At 36.2% G+C, this 26,494-nt stretch overlaps 1 protein-coding gene across 1 annotated transcript in view; it reads left to right on the top strand.

Moving 5' to 3' along the window:
* The window catches only part of MPHOSPH9 (M-phase phosphoprotein 9), a 31,546-nt gene extending 5,730 nt beyond the window's left edge, over positions 1-25,816 (top strand). Inside the window, 21 exon segments of the mRNA XM_009643123.2 lie at positions 1,478-1,908; positions 1,910-1,957; positions 3,801-3,924; positions 6,217-6,307; positions 7,521-7,627; positions 8,047-8,172; positions 9,003-9,439; positions 10,345-10,503; positions 11,604-11,691; positions 12,483-12,698; positions 13,578-13,625; positions 14,031-14,095; positions 15,751-15,852; positions 17,415-17,552; positions 18,279-18,454; positions 19,239-19,403; positions 19,712-19,832; positions 20,634-20,737; positions 21,565-21,776; positions 22,319-22,387; positions 23,667-25,816. Of these exon segments, the coding sequence (XP_009641418.2) occupies positions 1,478-1,908; positions 1,910-1,957; positions 3,801-3,924; positions 6,217-6,307; positions 7,521-7,627; positions 8,047-8,172; positions 9,003-9,439; positions 10,345-10,503; positions 11,604-11,691; positions 12,483-12,698; positions 13,578-13,625; positions 14,031-14,095; positions 15,751-15,852; positions 17,415-17,552; positions 18,279-18,454; positions 19,239-19,403; positions 19,712-19,832; positions 20,634-20,737; positions 21,565-21,776; positions 22,319-22,387; positions 23,667-23,768 (3,129 nt within the window). The 3' untranslated portion in view covers positions 23,769-25,816.
* The last annotated feature ends 678 nt before the right edge of the window (positions 25,817-26,494 follow it).

Genomic DNA, 26,494 nt, shown 5'->3' with positions numbered 1-26,494 from the left:
AATAGTACCCTTTCATTTTTCCTGCACAAGGTAGTAATGACAAAGTTTAAATGTCAGCAGAGAATCTGACCAGTTTGGTGTTGTCCCCCCTTCCCCCTCAACTGTGTTCCTTCCCTTTGTTCTCCCTTCCTTACCTTCCTCGACAGAGTTGAATCATGGAATTAAAGTGAAAATGATTGCTGTAGTCATGATTGAAATCATTAGCACAACAAAAAACTTCGTTATGTCAGAAAACTATCCCAGTTTTTTGTTTGTTTTAATAGGAAGACTGAGCTGAAATTCAATTGTTGATGCTATTGCAAGTTAGTAAAAAATATGAGGCTTGGTTCTGATTAGCATTCCACGTAGGTTCCTCTGAAATTGTCTTATTTTTTATTTCTTACTTTCAGAAAACAAATGATTTTTGTTCAATTTTTGTTTTCCACTTGCTATTCATATGTGAGTAATGTACTGTAGTCCTGTGGAAAAAAAACATTAGAGTTCCATGTTCTTAAAAGTATTGCAAGCTCTTTCCGCCCCCCGCCCCCAAGGGAATTAGTTTGAAATATGTTCTTGAAAAGAACCATATACTCTGGTCTTGTAATGTGTAATAAGAGTTGTGTGCTTATGCAGTGTTCAGTAATCTCAATATAACTCTGCAGAAGTGCTGATCACTGGCTAAAGGACACAGCCATGGGCACTAGCATGAAGTCTTTTCATAGCCCTTGACAAAAGCATTAGTTGTTTCTCAGAGCTGTTTCAGTATACCAGTGCACAACTGTAAAACTTTGGAAAAAAACATACTACTACTCTAATATCCTGAAATAATTCTTTGCTGACATTGTAGACTAAAGAATAAGTAACCTGTTAAATCTAGTGATCTAGTTAGAGATTTGCTCCACCCCATCAGATACTAAAACAGTCAAAATGTAAATCTTTGTATTATATGAACTGCCTAATCACATATTATCCAAATCAGTTTAAAGTCAAGTTTTATGCAAATAATCTTACAGAGGTACATTATTCCTATTAGTGTAATAGAGTAATGGTTTATACTTCCATTAAAGCATCCTTGCAATCTTTAAACATGTGTATCTGAGTTATAAATTATTTTAGACATAAATTTAGCAATAGACTTTTGTCCACTTCTAATGACATACCTAGATAGTTTATATTTCTTTAGCCGGCTGGTAGGTAACTGTAGTTCTGAAGGCATGTAGTGAATACTTGTATGCATGTTTTTTTACATGAAAAAATGAATACTGAGACCTGTAATTCACTGCATGGAATTAAAGATTGTTGCCATGGACATTTTACTCTTATGCACAGTATGCATATATCTACTTCACGCATGAGATGTCTACACTGAAAAATTTGAGTTTTTTGAAATAAGTACTCTAATTATCTCACTAATAACATTAATCGAAGATGCTTCAAGATTTATATTTGTGATTTGTGGCATGATCTCATAGGAATTTTGCCTTTTGTTTTCCTATAGCTGATTCAGGATGAGATAAGGCTGTTAGTGAAATTGCAGACCAGCAGTTGGGGTGCCAGCAAGAGCAGAAGTTTGCCTGCCAAGCTTACAGACACTTTTTCATCACTAGAAAGTCAAATGGGGATGCGTTCTGAAGTCTTTGAAGAAAATGAGTGCATTGTCAACCAACTTAGATCTAATGAAGCAGAAAGTCAGCCAAATGCATGTGATCTGCATCAGGAATGTTTTGCAAATGATGCTTCAATGAATAGTGGGTATGGTACACTTTCTGCCTCCGAGCTGAACCCTAGCAAATCAGACGACATTAACAACTGCACAGACTACACGGACAAAACTTCACAAGAACAGGGTGATGCAGCAGTATTGCAGAGTGACACAGCTGTAGCCAGTGTTCAAAATAAAACAGAACTTATCCCCCCAAAAATAGAGGAAAATTTTTCATCATAAAATTGATGAAGCTCAATGTGGAAAAAAAAACAGGTAAGTGATAAACTTTCCAAATATCTTAATTTATTGTAGACAGTCCCCATTCAGTAAACAGCTGTTGGTAACTGGAAACATGTAAGAATTGAATGGAACATCTTGATTGTAAAAAATACTATGCTGCTTGGTAGATAAAGTTACTTGTTTAGGCTAATGTTTGAGTGATGCATGCTTACATCTATTGTTTTTTTCTGTTGGAGATATGTTGGGGAAAAATATGATAATCTCCTTTCTTCTGCAAAGATGAGCTAAGATACAGTTTACATATAGCCTTTATCTGCGCACCAGAATTTTAGGTGCTGATTACCAATTTCATATGACTGATATTTTGCTATTGTGCTCAACCAGTCTTTTTTGCTAGCTTATATGCATGCATTACAGTAATATAATTGTTTGTGTTTTTCTGTTGGGTTTTTTCCGATGATCTTTGTTGGGTTTGCTTTAGTCAATAGGTGGGTGGATCTACCAAGATTTTTTTTGAAATATTGGCTAGCTAATTTGGCAATAATACTGACCAAGGACTTCTCTAGTTGCATAGAACTTAACAATGTACTTTGCTCTCCCTGTCAGACTTTGCTGTAATGGCAGAGGCTTCATGGGGTCATGAGCAGTATCAGAGGTCTGGTGGGCAGCGTGTTGCCTGTGAGTCCCTGATAGTAGTTTCCAGAGATAAAAACTTTCTCTCTGTTGGGAAAACAGAGAATTGTGAAAATGAACTTGCATTTTGCTAGTAGATAATAAAACACAGAACCAGCTTTCTTTAGCGAATTTGGTTTGGAAATGTCTTATTTCAGCATATAAGGTAGATCATAACCTCATCGATATGTATATTCTCTTCCTTCTGTTGGGATTTATTCCAGTATTTGATTCATGTTGCAAACTTCTGTGAGGGGAATAGCTGCAATTCATGGACTGCCAGGGAAACTTAGAGCTTGAGAAGCTCAACTCAAGAGTGTTTTTCAGTTTGAAAAACCTTTGTAAGACAACTTTTGAAATAATTAATTTATGGGGTTTTGTCCTTTTTATTTTTTTTTCTTTGAAATTACTTTGTTTTGTATTATGAACTCAGTTTGAAGGAAGAAAGGTTTCAAACCGAAGTGGAATAGTTCAGTTAACCCGAACTGTGTTGTTTGTTGTTTTTTAATTTTTAGTTGTAACCTATTTTTCATTCTTTCTACTGTATGTCCCGGTTCAGGACCATATGTAGTTTTTCAAGGTGTTACTTTTTAACAAAATGGGAAAGTTGTTCCACATCTACCTCTAAGAAGAATTTCAGGATGTCTCTACTTTTTTCTGTTCTTCTACTTTTTTGTTTTGTTTTGCTTTCTTCTATATCTTGTTTTGATCTTTCTTATCCTTGAAGATTCTCTTCAGTTGGAAGGCATCCTTAGTGTGTCTTAGCTAACATAATCTTTACAACCAGACTGATAACACATTGAGGAAAAAACACTACATTTACATTCCAGCTTAATTTTGTGGTTTTGATCAGTATCTGCTTGAACAGACCACAAAATAGTTGCCTGGCTAAAAATATGGAGCTCTTTGTTATGGTTTGTTTGGGTTTTTTTTTATAGTAGGAAAGCCATTTGATTATGCATACAGTTGATTAGCACCTTTCCCTTCAGTCATTTGTTTGTGTTTTTTGTTGTTGTTTTATTTTACTTTTTTTAAAAAGAGCCCTAAAACATTTCAGTGTTCATTACTTCATATTGTTTCTCAAAAATGCACAGAGGCAGTGGAGTTTTAGTGCCTGTGTTTCACCTTGAAGAAATTGATTTTGTGTCTCCACTGTAAAGGACATACATACTCACGGTATATGTGTGTGTTTCTTACCATCTAGTAAATCTTTAACATCATGGGCACAGAAGTTGAAACAAAACCAACCAAAAAGAATAAATGCTGAAAAAGTATGTGTGAACTCTATGCAAGAAAATGAGCAAACAAAGAAATTGCCGCTTGAGAATGTAAGTCTCTTTCTTTTATGATGGTTTTTCTAATTTTATTATTGTCACTGGCATTTTTTCAGTGTTACAGTATGTTCTGATTCAGCATGTGCCTTCATGCTTAGCTTTAAGCATTTGAGTATTGGCGTTCCCGTTTATATGTTTAAAGTTCATGCAGGCAGAGTTTACTTAATTGGATCATTTTATACTTATTCACATAGCTATTTTGGCTTATTTTATTCCTTGCTTAGTTTTTGTCTTAATCTACCTAAGTGGCATGTGTTCTCTCCTTATAGAGATAATAGTCACATCCTCGATTGAAGCTTCAAGTCATGGTAACTTATTGTGCCCTATAATTTTTTGAAGGATCTTTGATTTCAGCTGGTGCACAGAACTTTTTGCATGTCGAGGCATTAGCTGCTTTGTTCAGGACAGATACTGTTCTTCTAGATTAGGATTTTAAGTTGCAAGGATATTTTTTGGTTTGGTTTGGGCTTTTTTAGTGTTCCTAGCAGCCTCTTATGCTAAAATCCAAACGTGTTGGTTGTGTGCTTTTTTTCTTTTTCTTTTTTTGTGGTGTTTTATGTAAGAATAATACATTCTTTTATGCCTGTGTATGACTATGATTTGGTTACATTGAACTACTCCAAGCACAGTTATAGCACTAGTTACTAAACATAACCAACCCCCACAATAGACATTTAGGAAATCTAATGGCTCTTTAGAACCATTTGCAGTAATGCCTATTGCTGTGACTGCTGAATCGGCTCCAGATACTTCTTTTGAGAATATTTTCGTTTGTGTTCCCCCCCATATTCTTGAGTAAATAATTGTCTATGTCTGATTATTTTGGGGAGGGAAGTTTAATCACATATAATATTTCTGATTCAAAAGGATGTTATGTAACATGATTGTATGAGTGATCATCATGCGTGTAACTATGAAGTTCTAGAATTACTTTCAGTATATGAATTGTCACAAACCTTTCTTCTTATGCTATTTTTAAGGAAATAATTCCTGAAACTCTGTGAATGACTCCACCTACAAGAGAGTAGGAGAACTAGCAAATATGAATCACTTGATTCAAGGCAGGGTCTGTTTTCTTTCCTGTGGTCACTTTGAGGGGGATCCAGTAAGGGCAAGAGTAGCTGTTTGGACTTACTGTCTCTAGTCTTCTGTTGTCAGTGGAAGCAAGATGCGAGTTTAAAGTGGTATTTAAAACAAGGAGTCAAATTTATCTGCTGTGGATTGTCGCTTTTCTCGCTCAGCTTTTGAAAATACTTTTATCTTTCTGTTCCTTTGTAAGAATTCAGTTGATACCCCTTCATTTTCCTTTCTTCCTCCTTAGGCAAAGGAGAATACCTAAATAAAAACATTAAGAGGGACAAAATAGCCTTGAGGTGAGATGGTACTTCATGCAAAAACTTGAAAAGCTTTAGTGGTTTTTTTTTTTTTCTTTCTTACTTTTGTTATGCCAATGGTTACTATCCTGTCTTAGTGCTCAGTTGTATAAGCTGTATAAATTTGCCAAGTAGTGTGAGTGTTAAGCTGCTGTAATGGAACAAAAAGCCCTAAGTACGGTAGAAAAGAGCAATGTGAAATGACCATTTTAAAGCTGGCTGCCCTTACTCAGCTGCTCTTGTATCACTGTGTTATATCAATGCCACTTCCCTCTGATTAAGGAAGAGGAAAGTTGTAGCAAATCTTAAATTCTGCGATTTTTTTTTTTTAATTTTTTTTTTTCTCCAGGTCTTGATCGCACCCTTTTCCAAGTTGTTTCTGTAATTAGCTGGAGAGGTTGCTTAGAAAGTTTGGAGTGATGAGAGGAAGGGTATGCTGTATTTTGTTTATCTGAGATAATAGCCAGTGTTTACCTCTAGATTTGTGGTAGGTGGAGTCATAACAGCTGAACATAAGAAATTCCAATCTTAGAAAGAGTAACACTTTATAGAGGGATGACTTACCAATATACTTGCACCTCTTAAGGAGCAAGAAAATTTAGATGACTGTCCAAAATGTGTATTTTTGTGACGGTTAATCTCAAAAATGCTTCACAAGTGGACAGGCACATGACTTAGAAAACAGCAGTATCTTTTAGTTATGTGGCTTAGCTTAGTTCCCTTTTTGGCTGTGACTGCCCTGAATACAAATTGTATAGGTTTGGATCATGCTGTATAATTAAATTTAATATCTTTGCTTAAAAAGACAAATAACATTTAAGTGCAATTATAAAAAAATTGTACCCTTGATTTTTTTTTTCCTTGCCTTGTGATTTTTTTTTCTTATAAATTTGTTTTTCCTTTGTCATTTTAGACAAACCTTACTGATGCTGCTTTGCCCCCTTATACTTTTTACCTCAATCAACCGAACGAAAGTCCGAATTCCTTAGTGTCTGAAGCATCAGGTATAGTTAATGTCTTGTACTTAAATCTCCTTTTCTTTTGAATTCTCATTTTTTTAAAACTCTTACTAGAATGCATCTCCAGTAACTTTGGGGAGGTGAGGAGGGTTTGAGCACTGACAAGCTATTAAACTTTGATAGAGCATAATTCTGCTTTTCTTGTTTTTGTGTTTCAAACTGATGGTAGCTCCTGTGTATCACTGCTGGCAGATGTAGGATGTGCAGCAATTTTTTTCTTCAAATTTCTCAACGTTGCAAAGCTGTGCTTTATGTTTAAAACCCTTTCAATAATGTAATTGCTGTTAAAATTATTGTGGAGTATCAAATGAACTTTCAAATATTAGCATCATTGGTCTAGTCATCACAAGAGAGGTAGAATTCCTGTGAGGCAAGGGCATGATTCAATAATTGTGTGAAAAGAACAAAATAATGCAGTGTGTAATGTAGTGATTCTTTAATTTGAGGGGGTGTGCTTTTTTGTGTTTTGGTACGGTTTTGCTTTTGTTGTTTTGGGGTGGGTGTGCGAGGAGTGGTTGTTGTTGGTTTTTGTGGGTTTGGGCTTTTTTTTATGAAAGCCAAACAACTAATTCACGTATTTTGGTCGTAACAGGGTGGATTCATTTCAGTAACAAACAGGGCACAGAGGTGTAGCCCTGCAAACTGTGTTTATATATTGCTTCTTCACAACCCATTGAGAGAGGGACACATACAAGAAATTGAAGTAGGATTGAGACTGTTTCTGTTCCTCTTGTGCCATCCTTCTTGGTCCCGGTAGTCTGTCTTTTGCATGCTGTAGAGTGCTGTTGAGTACCAAACCGGAGAGTTTGCAATATCAAGTGGCTGACTAGAATTATTCCTTGGTTTTAAGTGCTATACTGGAATCAGTAGAAATATAAAAGTTTGTGGTAAATGAGGATTTGTTCCTTGAACACCAAAGAGTAAATCTATATGTTTTCACTGATTTATAGCTTTCTTTACTGATGCTGTGGGATGTAATACTGATTACTTTGTTTGTGCTTTGCATTGAGATTTTTGTAACTTCTGGTAACAAATGCCTTGGTGAGATTCTTAAGCAATAGATGCAAATAATTAATATAGCATTCTTGTTAGCTGACAAAGTAACATTTTACTAATGGATTTTGGGATTCCTGTTCTATAGTTGTAAGCTTGAAATTCATAATTTATTTTTTTTTCTCTCAATGTTTCTTCTTATCAGGACTTTCATACTGGAAATTAGATGAAAAAGAGATGTATCACTCTTTACCAGAGAATTTCAGAAGTGAGTTCGCTGATATTTTCTCCACAGAAGCATCACCAGATCAGGTAAACTTTGTACATGTTTTAAAAGTTGTCTTTTACTTGCTTGTCATCTTTGCTTTTTTCTATGATGGAAAGAATCAGCCCTCCAGAAGCCAGCTTTTCTGTGAGAACTCTTTTGTTAGCTCAGTCTCTCATACTCTGTTCCTTAATTATTCATTTACCTCCGCTAATGTCACTTGGAATTTTATTGATCTTCTTTTGTCATTTAAAAGAATTTGCGTGTATAGGAGATGAAGGAGACTAGTTAGTACATTAAAGGTGTATGTGCCTCATTAAAGACTCTTTCTAAACTGGGCGCACTGAATAAAGCCTTCTGTTCTGAACTGCTTTATTAGCTAAACCCAGCCCATAACTTGTTTATCTATATTGAGGATGGAGGATTGTGTTCAGAAAAAGTAATGTAGCAATTTTGCCTGTTGAAGTTGTCTTCTGCTGATGAAACGAAGTTGTCATCATTGAAGGATATTTATCATAAAAGACAAAGGGAAAATAAGCAGCTGCCAGACCAGAATTTTATGCCTTCTTCCCAGTCAAGTCACCCACCAGAGGTAACGTTAATTTCTTTACTTCACGCCTCAGTTTGAAGATATGATCGGTTACAGGCTGGTTTCACATTAATTGGCCCCTGCTGCCACCTCCAGTGTTATGCTGGCACAGCAATTTGTGCAGTCGTGTGACGAACCAGATTGGGAAGGGATCCAGCTGAAAAGAACCTCTAAGAATACCCTGGGTAAACAAGCACCTTTGCTGCACAACCTTGAGGATGGCGCAGGGATGAATCTGCTTACGCTGAGGCTGCAGCTGATGAAATGCACGTGGAACTGCAGTCACAGAAGCAGGGTTTTCTTACCACTTCCCACAAGACAAGTTCATTCCACCCGTGAAACAGAAGAGGCACAGGTTGTGGAAATATTCTTTATCATACCTGTTTCTTTATACAGCTTTCAGTCTTGTACAAAATCCGGTAATGATGGCTACTGTGTGACTATCTTGTTCATATAATCTATGAAGTGATTTTCATAACTGTACAAGGTGATTGTTTCAACCTACAAGCAGGCATCATAGTCGTTCTGTTTACGTAAATGAAATGTCAAAGCTTTTCTAGGCAGCTACAGATGTTAGATAGGTCTCTTATTCTTAATGGAAACTTAGAAACTCAGGTTGCAAATTTTGGGGAATATCCATCATCTAAGCTGTTGCAGGTCCCTTCATCTTGATTGTCACTACCAAATCACTGTAGTAATATTCAGTATAATTCCTGTAGTATTTTATATGGATTCCTAATGTCTTCAGATAAACTCTGTTTGCAAGAACAGAGGTTAAAATAACTTTTTTTTTTTTTTTTTTTTTTTTTTACTCATTATAATTTATTTCCTAGATCTTGACTTTGGACCCAACCTTGCATATGAAACCAGGTCAGCAGAACCCAGGATGCTGTTTTTTCAATATTCCTGAAGAGACTACTCCTTTTTCTCCAGACTCTATGGCAGAGCCCAGATTTTCAAGTCATTGTGACACAGACTCTTTTTCACAGACAAGTAATTCATCTCAGTTAGATGATTCTCCAAAATATCCTGCCAGTAGCAGAGCTGTGCGTTTGGACCTCTGGGGAAATCATCCATTCCAAAATGAAAACAAGACCAGCTGTCCTTTTCCAATGGCATATATGGATGCTAATAATGATAATTTAGTCAACACGGAGGAGGAAGAAACACTGACTCTAACTCCATCTTCTATTACTCAGTGTGCTGACAACAGTTTGCCAGAATGTAGTCTTTCAGTGAAATCTGTTGAAGATCCTGTGATAATGTCAAAGTAAGTAATTTCTTTTTCTTTTTTAAAAAGCATAGAGTTGGGACTTTCATGAGAGAAGTGAAACTTAACAATACTAGTAAACGAACAAAATGTACAAGTTCTGTTTGTTAGAACATAGCTGGACACTGCTGCTTTTTTCTTTTTTTTTCTTTCCTGAAGTACAGATGACATACAAATACAACAGTAGTTTTTCACTTCTTACAATTGTCTGTCTTTAGACTGTACTATTTAATCTTCTTTAGACCATGCTGTTTAATCTAAGACACAATATTTGTGCTCTGTTTTCCTTGGATGTCAAAGCCTTAACAGGAAGGCAAAACAATTTTCTAGTTTTAATGCTTTGGTTATTTCTTTTTATACGTTAAAATAAAAATACACACTTCATTCATAGGCTGTATGAGGGAGTTAATTTAGGCAGCCAATTTCAAAGTTCTGTGGGGGTTATGTTTTCCTATTTAGAGTCAAATGGTGGAATAAGCACAGAACTACTGGACTTAGGAAAAACAAATATGCCCCATTTGCTACTGATGCTCTCATGATTTGCACATGGACAAGCAGACATGGCATATATTCCAAGGTCTCAAGATAGTTCAGTGTTTGGGTTTTCCTATTTTAATTTTACATGCGTAGTTCCTAGTGCATAGCAAAAGAATGTAAAGTGTTGTATTGTATTTGTATATATTATTTGTATATATTATTAATATTTATATTAATATGAAGACTTCTATGCAAGCCTTAGGTGTCTGACACCACTGCATAGATGACAAGGCTTTCTTTGCTTTAATTTGAACGCAGCAAAGTACTGTAAGAGATACACATGCTGAGTTCATTATGTGTGAATGAATACAGCAACGCGTGGTTGTGTGTACAGCTGGAAATTTTTTTGTTCTTAATTTTGAAAATAGAATCAGGCAGAACTTGAGGGAAAAACATGCTCGACACATAGCAGATCTGCGAGCTTACTATGACTCTGAGATACATAGCTTAAAACAGCAACTAGAGGCAAGCCATAGAACTGCTGCATCTGAAGACTTGAAGAAAATCAATCAAAATCTTGCTGAGAGGTACTGTTTGTCCTTACTCGTCCTCTTCCTCTGTTACATGGTTTCTTTCTGCTTTAAAAACTGAGTATGCTTGTTTAGAATATTTTGAAAAGTTTATGTCACTCTTCAGAATTGAAGATTTCATGCATCTATGGTGCTAATATTTTCCTATTAAATATAAATGTTGCGTTATTTAATGCAGATATTTAATATTAGTTCAAAATTATTGTTAAGCAGCAAGTGTGATGTTTGGACCCAGAGGTCTTGGTTGACCTGATTTTTGCTGAAGCCAGTATAAGTTTTGCTCAAGAAAGTCTGGCAGGCAGCAGTGGTCCTAAGCAATGTGTAACAGAACTATCTATGTTGTAAGGTAGTGCTCGCCTGTCATGCTGGTGAACATCATCCTTCTTTACCTTTCATGTCAAAACTACAGGTGATATAGGACCAGTCTTGAATTCATTGGTAGCTTTATAAAGCCAATTTGGCAGTCGATGCTCTTTGGCCAGGTATTACCACTGGAGTCTATGTGCCTCACCTATATATTCCATTAGATAGAGCTTGAGTGTTTGCTATATATAGAAGTTCAATGAGATTTTTATATAATTATTGCCAGTCAAAATACATATTGCAAAATTAGACAGCTAAAATTTATGCTCTTCAGAATAACTGAAAAGGTGTCTGGGTAGCTGGGACTCTTTCACGCTTATCTTCCAGCTCTAGTGCGTTCTAACAATTCAAAGTGACTTCTGAGCAGTCTTTTATTGAGTTAAAGTAGCTTGCGATATGATTTCAGTCATTAATTATCACACAGCATTATCATTTAGCTGAAGTAGAACTCCACTCTGGTGCACCTCAGCTGCTTTTGGTTCTGCAGCCCTTATGCTCTGAACCATCTGGAGTCTCTGCATGTGTTCCCAGTTTGCTGTTTGCCCACCATGAGCACCACAGCCCTTCCAAGCAGAGATCCTGGGTGCTCGCTGCAGTGGTCAAAGGCTACAGGAGGAGGTCAGAGGCTGGCACCAAAACTCGTGGGGATGCTTGAGGAAGGAAAGAGGCTATAAAATGTAGATTTATTATTTCAGAATTTCAGGAGATTTTTGTAATCTGTATCTTCTGAACAGGTGTGACCAACTAGATGCAGCTCTGAATGAAGCGAGCGCTCGCATAAAGGCCCTTGAAAATAAGAATAATATGCTAGAAAAGCAAGTGGTAAGTATATGCTCTTAATTCAAATTGCTTTTTAACTAAAAGGGTAAGAGAATGCACATGTTTATATTAAGATGATCTGTCTCTCCATATCTTTTCTCTCTCTATTTTCAACTTTTCTCCTTAATATATGACATCAGCCAGTACGTTATACCGGTGACTTTTTGAGCTGACTTTAAAACTCCCTACTTGAATCATCGTCGCTTTTGCTTATGAACAACCTTTCCAGGTTATCAGGGATTAAACAAAGTTTGAGTGACATATTGTGATGTGTTTACGATATCTCTCTTTAGATTTTTTTTTTTTTTTTTAAATTGATTTAATTACTTTTTCTTTGGCTTCTTATTAGAGCTGTGATAAAAGCAAATCTCATCTGTACTATCTATCTAAGTATATTTATACAGTCTTTCTGGCCAGGTCAAACCAGTTAGCTTACGACTGCATAGCTGTATGTATTGGTCAGAGAACAGGATGCTTTGTCATGAAAGTCGGAAACCTGGAGAGGCTAATTCATTCCACCTATTTTAGACAATTTTCTATGCTGGGGAAGCAAGACAATGAGCTGGGGTTAGAGGCCTAACCTCCAGGTATTTTAAGTCCTATAAAATAAATACATCTTTTGGGTTTTTAGTCTTCATTTTAATTCTCTATACATTACAGAAAGGAGCAAAAATCTTTTTTAGTTAATGTACAGATGTACCCTTGTTTTCTATTTAGATTATTTTAGATTATGCTTTGTACTGAAATAAAAATCTGCTAGATAGGTGTTATAACGAATGTTTTTTCTCTTACAGACAGATTGGAGAGAACGCTTTTATGCAGTCAGTAATACTTCCAAAGTTTTGCAAGAACGTATTGAAGAAATGCGCACCAATAATAAAGAGAAAGATAACACTATCAGTCGACTAAAATCAAGGCTTAAAGATCTAGAGGAAGCGTTTGAAAAGGCTTACAAGTTATCTGATAATAAAAATACAAGGTTAAAGGAAGAAAATAAAATGTTTCAAAATGTAAGTAAGAAAATGGGCAATGGCGTTTACAGTTGCACAGTTTGTTACAAATACAGCAAGCCCTGGGCATTTTGGAAAACTACGTAAAGTTTACCATAGTAAATTTTTACTGCACATCCAAGAGGGCAGAAATTATTCAGCTGACTATTAGTAGGCTAGATGTTAGGTGATAGTATGGACCTAATAGATATTTAAAAACCATAATGGAAGGCAGGAAGTGCATACTTGATGTGGTGACACTTGTCGTAGTCTGTCTCAGGTATTTTATTACTCTATGCACTCTTAGTTCATTTTATTTTTAGAGATATTACAGGAAATTACTTTGGAACAAGTTGGTTTTTTTTCTTTCATCAGCTTATTGTGGGAATGGACTGAATTTCTTTGATAAGTCATCACAACTTGCTAAAACTGTTAATTTTGTGTATGATTTTAGACTGAATCAAAGGAATTATTCCTTTGATTCTTCAGTAATAGCTTTATGGAATGTTTAAAGGGATTGGCAAAATGAGTATTAGCTGGAAAAGCTACTTTGTACTTTAACTCCTTTTTTACAATTAAAATTTCAAAATACAAAGTCAGCTTTAAAGTCAGTGAGGAATTTTACTGGTTCATTCAGCTCCTTTGGTTTCTTTGGAGATAAACCATTTGAAAATTAGAAATACATGGTGCAAGTAGCTCTGTCTCCTCTTGTCCTGTCTAACTTTTTGTTCCCATTAGAAGCTGCTAGAACTTAATAAATACTATTAAAGTACCCTCTGTATCCCCCATAGTGCTTCTGCACATGTTAGACAAGCAATTTAGATGATTTTACAGCAGTCAACAAAACTGTTAATTGTGTATGGTCTCAGTGTGGACTTGTGTGTTCTTTTTTTGTTTTAGCTTTTAGGAGAGTACGAGTCCCTTGGAAAAGAACATGAAAGAGTAAAGGTAAGTACGTGCTAGTTAAAACAAACAAACAAAAAAACCAAAAACCAAACAAACAAAAAACCATGCAAAATATGTGATAATGTGCCAAAGAATTAACCGAGTTAACTTGGGTATTTTGAAAAAGATCAAATGGAAGGATCTGCATTTATTTTAACTCATAGCTTCTTACTACATCTTCAGAGCCCGGGAAAGAAAAAAAGGAGGGAATTTGGAATGTATTGTTTTCCAGTCACAGACAGCAAAAATACTGCAAAATCAGCCAAAGAAATTTAATGGACCTTGCTTTCAAATAGGAAAGCACATTTAATGCATTGTTTTCAAGACTGATGCACAGTTACTCATTTTTCTTTTAATATACTTCTGTAGTTTCTAGGCTTTTAACTTTTTTTCCTTGTGTGCTTGTAGGATACATTAAATGCAACTGAAAACAAATTGCTTGATGCAAACACACAGATTTCTGATCTGAAAAGGTAAATGCAAAACTGTCTTGCTACTATTTTAACAATAGGAAATACAGGCTGCAGTCTAAACATTTACTCCTAGATTATGAAGGCTGTAGATCTTGCAATTTTAATTACATCTTCTGAAGCACTTCATGTTGCTTTATGTTACTTTGTATGCATTGTAAAAATTTTGTTATTTTAGAATGTGTTTTTTCTACTTCCTTGATCACATCTTCTAGTGGGCTATAATTAATTGCTTCCTTTCTAATGGTTGCCACTCAGCTAGCCCAGCTAGTCCACTGATTAAGGTTTTACTGCTACAGTTGTCTCCTAAGGAACCCCCGTCTTCATCTAGCCAGTCTCTGTTCTGGTTTTCAGGAGCGAGAATGCTCTTGAAACATGTGGATGTCCCTCATGCTGCCTGGATCTATTTTTTGCTTGGAAGAACAGAAATCCTTTGAGCTTTATACTTTCTGGGTAGGCCCTAGGCAAGATATATGCGACCATGAAGGGGTTTACAGTTATAAACATCTCCTCTATTTTGGGGATTTCTCAGCTGCTCCTTGTCAAGGGCGTTAAACAGCACACTTGCTCAGAAAAGTCTAGAGAGGTAGGAGAAGAGGGCATCTGAGAGGGCTCTAGGGCAGGCATTGTAGAACTGTAATGAGGTGATGTTTCATGTCATTCATCTCCCTTTAAGGTTCTTTTGTAGGTATGTGCTGTCATAATTTCCTTTTATGTTTTTTATATGAGCAGCTAACCTAACCAGACTGTTAGGAAGATTATTTTTTTTGTTTGTTTTATTAATACATGGGTTTTGATGATTCTTCTAGAAATGTGGCTACAAGTTTCATCTCAAAATTCATTCAAAATGTTATTGCCACCAAGCATTAAGCTGTGCATGGTCTTCAGCCAAAACCACAGAAATAGCAAATGTGATACTTGTGACATGTCATAGTCCTTTTCTTTGCTGCTCAGATCACCCAATTTTTCAAGAAGAATAGAAAGAATGAATAGGAAACACTTAAAAAAGGAATAGAAGGAAGCCAAAACCATTTCAGTTTGTGTTGGAACTGTTGAGGAAATGAAGATAGTGTGAAGGACAGTTCAGTCAAGTATTGGTGCTCCTATTTTCCTGGCTGATTCTTGATGCTGCTAGCTAGGGACCATTCAGACTGTGGAAAAAGGAGATTTCTATATCCTGCTCCAAACCCCTGTATTTCTATCCTCCAAGTGGGAAATGCCTAAGACTGTGTTGCGTTGTCAAGGGCTGGTTCACTGAAGATGTGGGCTACAGTATATGGGGGAGAGGAAAATCAAGCGAAGAGCCTGAGCAGCAGATTGGTGGAGTTACCTGAGCAGCAGAAAGAGCCACTCATTAAAGCCAGAGTCAGGGAGGCTTTTGTATAAATACGTGGTTTCAAGGAGGAAAAGTGTTCTTGTTTTGTTTTCTCCAGCCTCTCTGGGTTGAATGCTTTGATCCACAGAACTATCTCCTGGTCCTGTCTCTAGCTAGGTTACTTAACTTACTTAACTTAGAATTTAAATAAATATTTAGATATATAGATAAAAATGTAGTAGTTGCTCTTGTTCCGCATAAAAATGAGTAAACTAAGAAATACGGTATCTCTTTCATGTCTTTTGTATCATCTTATAATGCATCTTTGCTACGTCCACATTAGGACAATTTCAAAACTTGAAGCTCAGCTCAAGCAAGTAGAACATGAAAATATGTTGAAACTTCGCCATATTACTGAAAGTCATTTAAGAACCTCTTGTGCCAAGTAAGTGAATATTCCAACAATGTGAAAATAGGTCATGTGTTTTAGAATGCTTTTTTAATGTGTTTTGGCTAAAAATGGGTAAAGAACATGTCAGTCCACAGGCTAAACCGGATTAAACACGTGATGCAATCCCGAGATTTCACATCCCAAGAAGTTACTAAAATCAAATAAAACCACTTTGGATTATATATGTGTGACTTGGCAGACTGTCTCTAGCCTTCCTAAATGAGTGTTTGTCAGGTCTCAGTTGCTCAGCTGAATAGGGATTCCCATGCTCAACAAAGATTTTTGGGAATAAAATCTAATAGTCCAATAAGACATTAGAGGTTTTCTTCGTGTCTTTGTCATCAATTTGAAAGGCTGATTACTACCTTTTATGTTTCTAAATATAGTTTGTACAGGTATCCTGAAAGTAGAGTGGAAGTTAAATTATAATGCATACTCTAGTTTGAACTGTGAATTTATGTTAAGGAAATTAAAGTTGGCCTGTGTTCTGTTTTGCCCCTTTTATGTTTTAAAGACCCGAAAAGCTTTGTTGTGACCCTTTCCCCACCCCTCCTTTTTTTTTATTTCTTAGTTGTGGCTTCTTGGGTGTCTCTCCCAGTTCAGCACTGATGTTGTGAAGCACAAAATAATAATGTAATGTGGTTTGTGGATGTCCATTTGTATATATTGAACAGCAATATTTTGGGGGATCTGATTTTTGACAATTATAAAGATGCAAGTAATTTATGTATTAATATATTACAGGGACAGATTTCTGCTTAGAGCTGTTCTAATATTTATGAACAAGATCCCTCAACAATGAAAAAAGGACGACCTGAACATGGCAGACCATGTTCATCAGGGAGGAGGATGTAAGAGCCAGTATAGATTTGGAAGTTAATATGTCCCTAACTGATCTCGAAGGCTCAAAGAAAGCCTCATTCCAATTGAATGCAGAGCAGGATAGATTGACAGAATAGTGGTTGTGGCTCATAGCTTGAGTGAACAAGAACCTTTTTTTCCCCTAATTATCATCTGCTTTCCTGTGTATAAAAATCACATTTCTCTTTTGATATTTCAAAATAATAATAATTGATGCTTATGAGTTAATATTTATCACTCTCAGGTCATCAACAGCAACTTATTCTTGTTTGGGTTTTTAATTTTTTATGTTTCTTAGTGACTAATAAATGGTGTCAAAAGGAAAGCTGGGGTCAGATGCTTTGAGCTATTGGAGTAATCTAGTTGAGAACTACTCGTTACCCAAACCTTGGTCTGAGTAAGCAGCAATAAATTACAAGAAGATTTTTGTGGAGTTCTGCATTCTGAGCATATTGTGTAATTTAGACTGAAACCTCAACATAACATTTTTTAAAATTAAAACGTTTGTAAAGTAAAAATAAAAAAGCGGTTATTTTTCCCTGGTATTTACAGGTTTATTGTATATTTGTTATTCTTTCTGTTTAGCTAGAAAAAATAACTGGATTTTCTTAATCTTTTCTCTTAAATTAAAAAAAAAAAAAAAAAGAAAAATTCAAAGCCTTTCCTAATTTTGAAGGTTTTTTTTGTTCCCACAGCAAGTTGGCAACTCCTGATGTCAGCAGGCGAAAGTGGTTGATACCAGGAGCAGAGTATTCGATCTTCACTGGCCAGCCTTTGGAAGTCCAGGAAAGCCCAAAAGATAACAGATTAGAAGAAAGCTATATTCCATCTAGGTGAGTTGGTTTCCTTATGTCTCCACAATGATGTATAGTTGAACACTTCTAAAAATAGTTTTTATCCAGAATTGGCTAGATTCATACATCTAGATTTTGTACTTGTTAAATAGTTCTAAAAAAATTTCTTGATATTGTAGATACTGTACAATTCCTTAAAAACAAAACAACTTTCTTACTTCACTAACCTGGTATGAAGCAAGCAGCAGCAGCCTTCAGTACTTTCCTTGAAATATCAGAAAGCTTCAGCCGCATCTTGTGTGCGCCACTGTCTTTATGCTCTCCATGTTTGCATCCAGTTCTACTCTGAGTTTGGACATAGCGTGCTGTTGAATGTGACCTGTAGCGGTCGGCTGCAGCTTTCCACCAGTGTGAAGCTTCATGTGTAATTTAGGGTGTAATTTAATAGTTTGCCTTCTGACTCAGAAGTTTCTGAAGCCTCTGTTAGTACTTACTTGGTTGTAAGAACATGTTGAGTCACCAGATCTAACTCTTGCTGTTCAAGTTAAGATTCTCAAATTGGCTATAGCATAATCCTCTGAGGTCCTTGGCTGAAAGGAAAAAGCACCCTTAAAATTCTTGGTTTGATGGCTGTAAATCTCAAACTAAATGTCTCCAGGTTTTTGTTTATTCAGCTGGTATTTGGATATATGAAATAAAGTAAAAAACCAAACCAAAACAAAACCTTGATCCTTTTTTCCCCTCCACCTCCTCACATTCTTTAAGGCACCATTCTCCTCCTGAAAAAGACTCCTCACAAGACGACTCTTCAACAAACACAACAGAAAAGAAAGAAAATGAGATGTCAGAAGCACCAATTATAAAAGCCTTTAAAGAACTTGAAGAAGGAAAAGCATTTAAAGATTGGGGTACACAAACAGAAAAAGAAGACACATCAACTAGTAAATTTTATTTTTGTATTCCTGAACTTGTCTCTACTGGCTTTTCTTTGTTTGCATATCTCTTGGTTTTGTTATTCTCAGCATTGAAGTCCATCAGGCTTGAGTGACAGGTTAAAAACAATTTTAGCATGCAAACTTCTGGAGTTTTCCTAAGAAAATTTAAAATTATATATAGCTAAGTGACTTGTTTAAAATAGAGGGAATGCAAAGGTTGCTGTTAGGTCTCAAACTAGGGAGTAGTTAATGTCCTTTTTCTAAGAATATCTCAGTATTTGTAAACAGTTAATGGAGTCCTAACAAAGCTCTGGCTGGCTGTACATCCATTTTAGTTTTGTTCTCATGGTGTTGTATCAGAATGTTATTAAGAAAGTTGGCAAGTGTCCTGTAGGACTGCCCGGAGCTGTTCTAACAATGTTGATTTAGGAAGCCTTGTAATTGGAAAACACTGAGTCTTTCTTAAATGCTTATATTCTTGGTTCAGGCAGGTGTTCTAACCCTCTTTCCCAAAAGATGCTTTTGTTCTGCTTTCCACTGTCTCTTTATTAAATCAGTGTTCTTCAGCATCATTTCTCTCACATGCACTGCAAAGGGTCCTTTTTAATGAGTTAAACTACCTGTTTCATGAATATGTTGAGCAGGAAGCGAGGCGAGCTAAACAGCACAAATACGCCGACACAAGGCAGACTAAGTGCAGTCTTTGTACAGTAAAAGCTAGGTACATTGGAATATGTGTGAGTTAGTGAAGAAGATTCATTAACATAATAACTTTTTTCCTTTTAATAAGAAACATCAAATCGACGTCAAACTGTTGGGTTTGTTGAAACTTCTTTAGTTGCTAACCGATCCCCAGAGAAAGGTAAAGACCAACACAGACCGAAACGGTACAGCTCCCCTTCTGGCCAGAGGTCATCGTCCCTTCCTCCCTCAAACAGGAAGTCAAATACTCCAAGTAAGTGCTTTTCTGAAGTTTGGTCTGTGTTACTCAAAGTAGAAGCAAATAATGAAAGGCTGCTGTAGGAGAAAGAAAAATAAAGATAGGATTTCTGCATTATTCTAACAGTCTGAAAAAAAACCTTGTCAATAATCATAGAAAACATGGGAGTTCCAACTTTATTTTCATTTTTCTATGTTGTGATGCACTTTTCATGTAATTTAAATAAACACGTAGAGAGCTTTGAAAAGCATTCTTTTGAGATGAGTGGGAGATACTGCACTGGGAGAAGTTTTAGGTAGTTAAACATACTTTGTCTTTTGCAGCAAGAAGAGAGATAATGTTGGCACCAGTGTCTGTAACATACAGCCCAAAACGATCTCCGAAAGAAAACCTCTCTCCTGGATTTAGCCATTTGCTTAGTAAAAATGAAAACACAGTCACAAGGTACAAGTCTTGTGAAGACAGTTGTGTTCTGATGATTATCAGAGTAGCAGTATGTTTATGCAGGCTTAATGCTGCTGGTTCTTGTTCATTAAAAGTCCTAGAAAATGAGTAATTTGAAGATTTCTGAATATAAAGCTAAATTTTACTTTTTAAAGTCTGGCAAGAAAAATCTAGAATGATTTCCTGTCTTTAGCATTCATCAAGATGAGATGTTGGGTTTACTATTGACACAACATTGATCAGTGAAAAATTGTTCTGTGGAGGTAGAGTCCAGATCTATGTGCCACTTATCAGGAGACGTAGATAAAAGTTGACAGTAGTATCTACCTACCTGTCATTGCACCTACAAGAATGTTAAAAAATACATAAACTTAGCTTTCTGCCAATTGTACTAGATACTATGATTTCTATAGAGATCTTTGCTTGGCAAGGCTTGTAGTGTTTGAGAACGTACTTAGCTGTGAGATTAAAGTGTAGGACATGCATGAGGAAGAAGAAACGTCTAGCACTGCTTTGATGGTTCTTGAGGATGACAACATGGGAGCTCAGTGTGTTCAGGAGTGACAGCTTGGCCTGCTTCTGAAAGAAAGTCATGTAAATGAGGTATTTTGGTGTGTGCAGATAGGATTATATTGGGGTATGGTACTGTGAGCAGAAATTGGAAGACTTGCAATGCCTGTGGGATAGAATTTTTTTTTTTAAACTTTGTTTATTTAACCAAAAGATAAAAAAGTAGAAAATATTGTATTGCTTGATATGCGATTTCTAGCAAGTAATTGTTGCGTGCTTCCTGCTCTGTAGATTTGATATACTTCTAGATGACCTAGAAACTGGTCCTACATCCACTTTACAGCACAATAATCCAAGAAAAAGGCTCCAGTTTCTCTCACTAGATGATGCAGAAGGTAATCTGTCAAAGCAGGCGGAAAACTGTTCTTTATTTTTTTAACATAATTTCTTCCACATTGGTAACAGCTGCTTAAATAGAAAGCTGACACTTTATTCTATGAAGTCCAGCTTTTAAAAATCCTCTGAATCTTGTCTTACTCCTGTAGACAGAGAAATACCATTCATACAGTATTTTATTTTTATGTATATGTGTGTGTGCACAAACACAATGGAACCACAAAAATAATTAAATTGAGAAAGAAGGGCAATATGTTTTCCTATGCTTAACTCTGTTATACAATGCATGTCTTGGTAGGGTCTATATTAAGATGTACATACTTAGTCATACTAATAAAATTCTATTGCTAAACATTGCATTACAGATAACAAAGAGTAACTGTAATAAAGCCAGTCATTTCAGATTTTTTAAATGATTGATTTAACCAAATCTTTTCTCACTTTCGTAATTCTTGTCACAATGTTCTGCTTTTGTTTTTATTAATGCATTTATTTAGACTAGTGTTTTCATGACAACTAGTCTACTTGGTGTTATTTAGAAATGTTGCACCAGTAAAAGTAATTCCTAATTAGTACAGTAATCTGTTTGTTAACCAAAAAATATGCTGTGTTATAAAGATTGCTTGAAAGATGACCTGTACAAATGTTTTGCATTCTTCTGGGAAGTTTGCTTAAGGCAAGCTAATGAGGCTTTGCGAGTCACTGTCCTCAGTTCACATACCTCCAAGATAGTGCTGCTTTTCTTGTTATTAGTTTCTTTTTCTGTCCTGTGTAATAATTCCAGACAATTACAAAGCCAATAAAAAGACCCTTGTTTTGTTGATAGGAAGGCAGCATTCAGGTGTCAGACACAGCTCTTGTGCTGAATCCGTCAATACTGGAATGAAGAAAGCGACAGCTTGGGATGAGAGGAGCACAGCACAAAAATATGAGCCAGTGCTGTCACCTTGTGAGGGAGACTTCAAGTACGCAGCAAGGATTAAGACTCTGGCTGAAACAGAGAGGCTTTTTGATGAGCTGACTCAAGAAAAGCAACAGGCAAAGATTATTTTTATTTTAAGGGTGTGACGAAACATAGATGTTGTATGAGAGGTGAGGGATGTAGCCAAATACCTGTGCAATGTATGGCTGAAAATCATGCGCAATTTCTAGTGTTACCCTAGGAATGTGCCATTATTCCCTGCTCTACTTCCCATGCTCCAGTCCTTTTCTGTTTATAACTTCATTGAAGGAGAGTCACTTTAATGTAAACACAGTGTGGATGGAAGGGTTGGAGTGAATTTACTTTCTTCCTTAATGGAATATACTTTAAATCAGCCTTTCAAACAAGGAAGGTTATTCTCGCAAGTAAGAGCACTCCATTCAAAATGATCCTTGAGCGGATCTGCTTATGAATGTTAACTTTGATATCAGTTTTGCATGGCACAGTATTATGCTAACGTTAAGTTAGTGTTTAAGAACAAGACTGGACGTGTATCTGTAATCTCTACACCTCACCTCTCTTTTTGTCAGATGAGTTAGGAACAGTTATATTGGCTCTTGAAACTATAATTTACAGCTGAAGTATTTTCTGTTACTAGATTGAGGCTGCATTGAGTCGAATACCTTGTTCTGGTGGAAGAATGACCTTGCAAGCAAGATTAAATCAGGTGAAAAAGCTGCTACGTTTGACTGTTCTGTTAAGTTGCTCTTCCACAATTTGAGAATATATAGCATAGATGAAAAGTTCTGCTATACAGCAAATGCGATTACTATGGGAATTCTTCCATACCGCTGAGAATTGTTCCTGAATATGGCTGAATTTTAAATGTGTGTAAAATGTTCTCTATTCTCTAGACTTCACTGCATCAGAAGATTATTGGGAAGTTACTGCAAATTAATTATAAACACACTGACTTGCTATGTAAAAGGTTTTAAGTCTGGATAATTAGTATGCAAGTGATTTGGATAAAACCAATTAGCCCTGCAAACATTTGATTTCTGCCTCTCCTGCCACAAACTGACAACTTTTCTTTTGTGTGAGTGTCTGTATATATACGCATATAAAGAAAAAGCGTGTGTGTGTATACATGTATATACATACTATGTAGTGTGTATTCTGCATAAGACTGTTTATATCTTCTTTTTTTTTGTACATGGGATACATTTTTCCAAATGACTGCAAGAATAGTCTGTTCTTGCAATAACACTGAGAGGCAGATAAAGGCAATACATTAAGAAAATGCAGTGGCTATGGAATAGATCCCTGAAGCTGTGGAGAAGATGTTGTGCTGTAGAAGAAAGCGCAAAGTTTAGGGGTTGGTTGGTTGGTTTGTGTCTACTTGAAAGTATAAAGAAGAAAATAAGAAGGCAAAAATAAGTAGTGTAGGCGGAATACAGGAGAGTCCCTTCTTCGGAAAGCTCTGCAGACTCTTTTAATAAAAACAAGTGTCTCAAAGTTGTGTTTTGGAGGTCTCTGCAAAGCCTACAACTCCAGCACTTCCTAAATTGTAGTCCCAAGGCTCGTTATCAATTTATCTATTTGAAAGTAAAAGTGCATTCCAGTAAATCAATACTGCCACTGCCAGTGGTCAGCTGTTTCCTAAGTGTGTCTCCCTAATTATCAGCCTGTCCTAATTCTTGTCAAGTTTATCTCAGTGAGTTTCATAAGTCACATGGAAAAAACAAAATACCTGAAATGGCTTTAAAACAAGCCAACAACCCACAAATACACACACATGCATTAAAATAATATGAAAAGTTTTATAGTTCTGGCTCTAGTTTTTGGGTGCTAACAGAATGCTAGTGATGTGTCAAAAAGGATACCAGCTGAATATAGGAATAACAGTAGTGTCTACATTTTTTGAAGAATCACTGTATTTTGTAGAATGTTATTAAATCCTTTTTTTTTTTTTCTTTATCTTTCTTTTCTTTTCCTGTTTCTTTTAGGAAGCCCTGGAAGATCGCTTGGAAAGGATTAATCGAGATTTGGGGTCAATACGCATGACTCTGAAAAGATTTCATGTTTTACATACCTCTGCAAATCTTTGATAACTCTATCTTGAATGCAAATATGCTTTTTTTTTTTTGCACTAATGTGTAATTATGCACTCAGTAAATGCAAATTGTTTTGTATTTTTATAAACTGTAAACAGTGGGTTTACAACCATGTTACCCTTTACAAACAGCAATATTTTGTACTTCAAACAGCCACCTATATTTTGAACATATTTTTGTTACACTTGAGAAATTAATGTTTATCCTGTATTGTAATATTTTTAGAAATATTAATTATTTTTAAATAGTGATATTCAATTTATAATAAGAAACTAAAAGGCAGCTTGTTTTCAGAAAATGATAGTGTTACCCTTTTGCACTTCGTTTTCCTCACCATTTTATAAATATTTATGGTATGATGTAAATATTAGAAAATAGGAAATTTTGAACTTTATTACAAAAAGCAACATGAATTACCCCTGTTAAAGGGAACTACTGTTATATGGCAAATCCTTTTAATTTAAACCTTATAACATGGATATTTTTCATTGTGACAAAACTGTGAGCAATACTTTCACTATGGCTGGCTGGCTGCAAATTGTTATGTGTTCTGCTAGTTTGGTTGCTGCTGGCTGTGTTAGGAAAATACTGCTCTGAATTATTTGATGTCTCCCAGCAGTTGCAGTGAGTAGTGTTTTGATACAGCGAGTGCCAGGATTCACGAGCCTGACAGCAGCCATCCTGCCTCCCAGTGAGCAACTTGACTCCGGCTGACACCCTGGGACTCTGACTACTTAACCGAAGTTACTCTTTTAATATGCCGGTCTGGGTTTTGTGCCATGCCACTGTTCTGGTCGAGTACATTTCCAAATCAAATCCAAGCTGTATTTGTGAACATACATGCATTTTTTTTTTTTTCCTGGTGAAAAATACCTATTTGCTAGTTGGCATATTGCTGAATTACTGTCCAATGTTGATATTTTAGTTTGTATTTTAATATTAAATAAATGTTTAATTAGATTCTTTCCTCCTGCTCAAGAACAATAATAGGTTCTGGGATATTACATCAGTGATAATGTAGGGTTTAATCACATTGTGTGTTTCAAATTCTGTCCTTGTTCAAGATGTTTAACCACCAATGATGTGATTATAAGGCCAGAATAGCTGTCATAAAGGAAGCCTGTGAAGGTCTGATTCTAAAATTAGAGGGCTGTGTTTTAAGACATTTGATGAAGAACCGTCCTACCCATGCACAGCCTTTTAAAAAAATTGCATTTCTTTGCAGCCACAAGATAAAAGATCAGAGTTGGGGAGAAGTCAAGGATGTTAGTTACTCATTTTCCCCTTTACTCCGAAATGCAGAAATTTGGCCTGAGTGCTTGGAGGTGACTTGCTCACCTGTACTTCCAGCTACAAGAGTAGATGTACAATTTTGATGGTATTCAATCTTCTTACTTGTAATTTTTACTCAGAAGGGATTGAGGAAGGAAAAAAGGATCTTGACTTCCTTGTGCAGCTCTACTATTGAGAGTGTATTTTAAGTTCTTAACTGATGTGACTTAAAGTGTCCTTCAAAAGTAACATTTTTCCAAGGAATTCATTACAAAGAGATTTCATGAGTCTACTAATGGTCTTGTTTTCTTTCATCAGCACTACAGTGAAAACAAACAGAATTTTCCTGACAGGTGTTAGAAACAAGTAGGTAAATCTGTTCAGCTGTTTCACTGCCTTTCCTTGTAACCTCCCTTTATCTCCACTCTATTCTTCCCAGTGCTATTCATATTCATGTACTTTTTTTATTACATCCAGAAAACAGAGTTGTGAGTCAGAATTTATTTTTTAATCAAAAGTACTCTTCCATCTGTTGGAGCTCTTCAGGCTATTTCTGTGCTATTATAACACTGAAGGGGGGGGGAGTAAGTGTTGCTCTTGGTAAACTTCTAGGACAACCTTTTCAAATAACTGTCTGGCTTGGGGTGACCTGTTCAGTATGGTGCCTTCGGCCTGATTCTTCAGAGGGGTAGAGAAGCTGCAGTTCCAGATTAAATCAGTGGGAGGCCTGGATGCTCAATGCTTCTGAAAATCAGACCTGAAGCATCAAAAAGTGGGGCACATGAAGTGCATGTTTACTGTGGGAAAGGTGACTGCACTTGCTGTGCGCTTTGCTGGATACCTTTTTTTTTTTTTTTTAAATACCTTTTAAAATACTTCCCCGTACCATGAGCAAATTGCCTTGCTCCATATTTGGGGACAAATAAGGACTTGCAGAAGAGCAGAAGCTTATGCTTCCTCTGAGGAGGATTTTAATCATCTTCCTCTTGTGTTCGTCCACCTGACACCTCTCAGCTAAAGGTAAAGGCATTTATCACCTTTCCAGTTCTATGAGATTTTGCTGGGAGCCCCAGGCTTTATTCTCTCTCAGACCGCCCTTGCAAGACACTCCCATGCATAGTTTTCTCTATGATAATAAACATTACGACTTCAACTCTGAGATTTGACCTTTAGAAAATAAAATTTCTATTTGTCCACATCTCTAGAAAGCAAATTAAAAAAAATAAATGGTGTCTCTCTGTAACATTGACAGCTTTAGGTATCATCTGCCTTCCACCAAGAATTTTGGCTCTAAAAAGAGCTGTAATGCAGCCTAGAGCTTGCTGTAGCAATGCGGGTGGCGTTTGTAAAATGAACTTGTTCACTAGGTGGGATGACCTTGCGGGGGGAGCACAGGTAACCCCCCGGGGGGGGGCCCTGAGAGCGAGCAGCAATGGGAGCGGGGCTGG

The sequence above is a fragment of the Egretta garzetta genome, unplaced genomic scaffold, assembly GCF_000687185.1.
Source record: "Egretta garzetta isolate BGI_Z169 unplaced genomic scaffold, ASM68718v1 scaffold447, whole genome shotgun sequence".
NCBI lineage: Eukaryota > Metazoa > Chordata > Aves > Pelecaniformes > Ardeidae > Egretta > Egretta garzetta.
The sequence above is the reverse complement of the archived record's forward strand: the minus strand, read 5'-3'. Positions and strand labels throughout refer to the sequence as shown.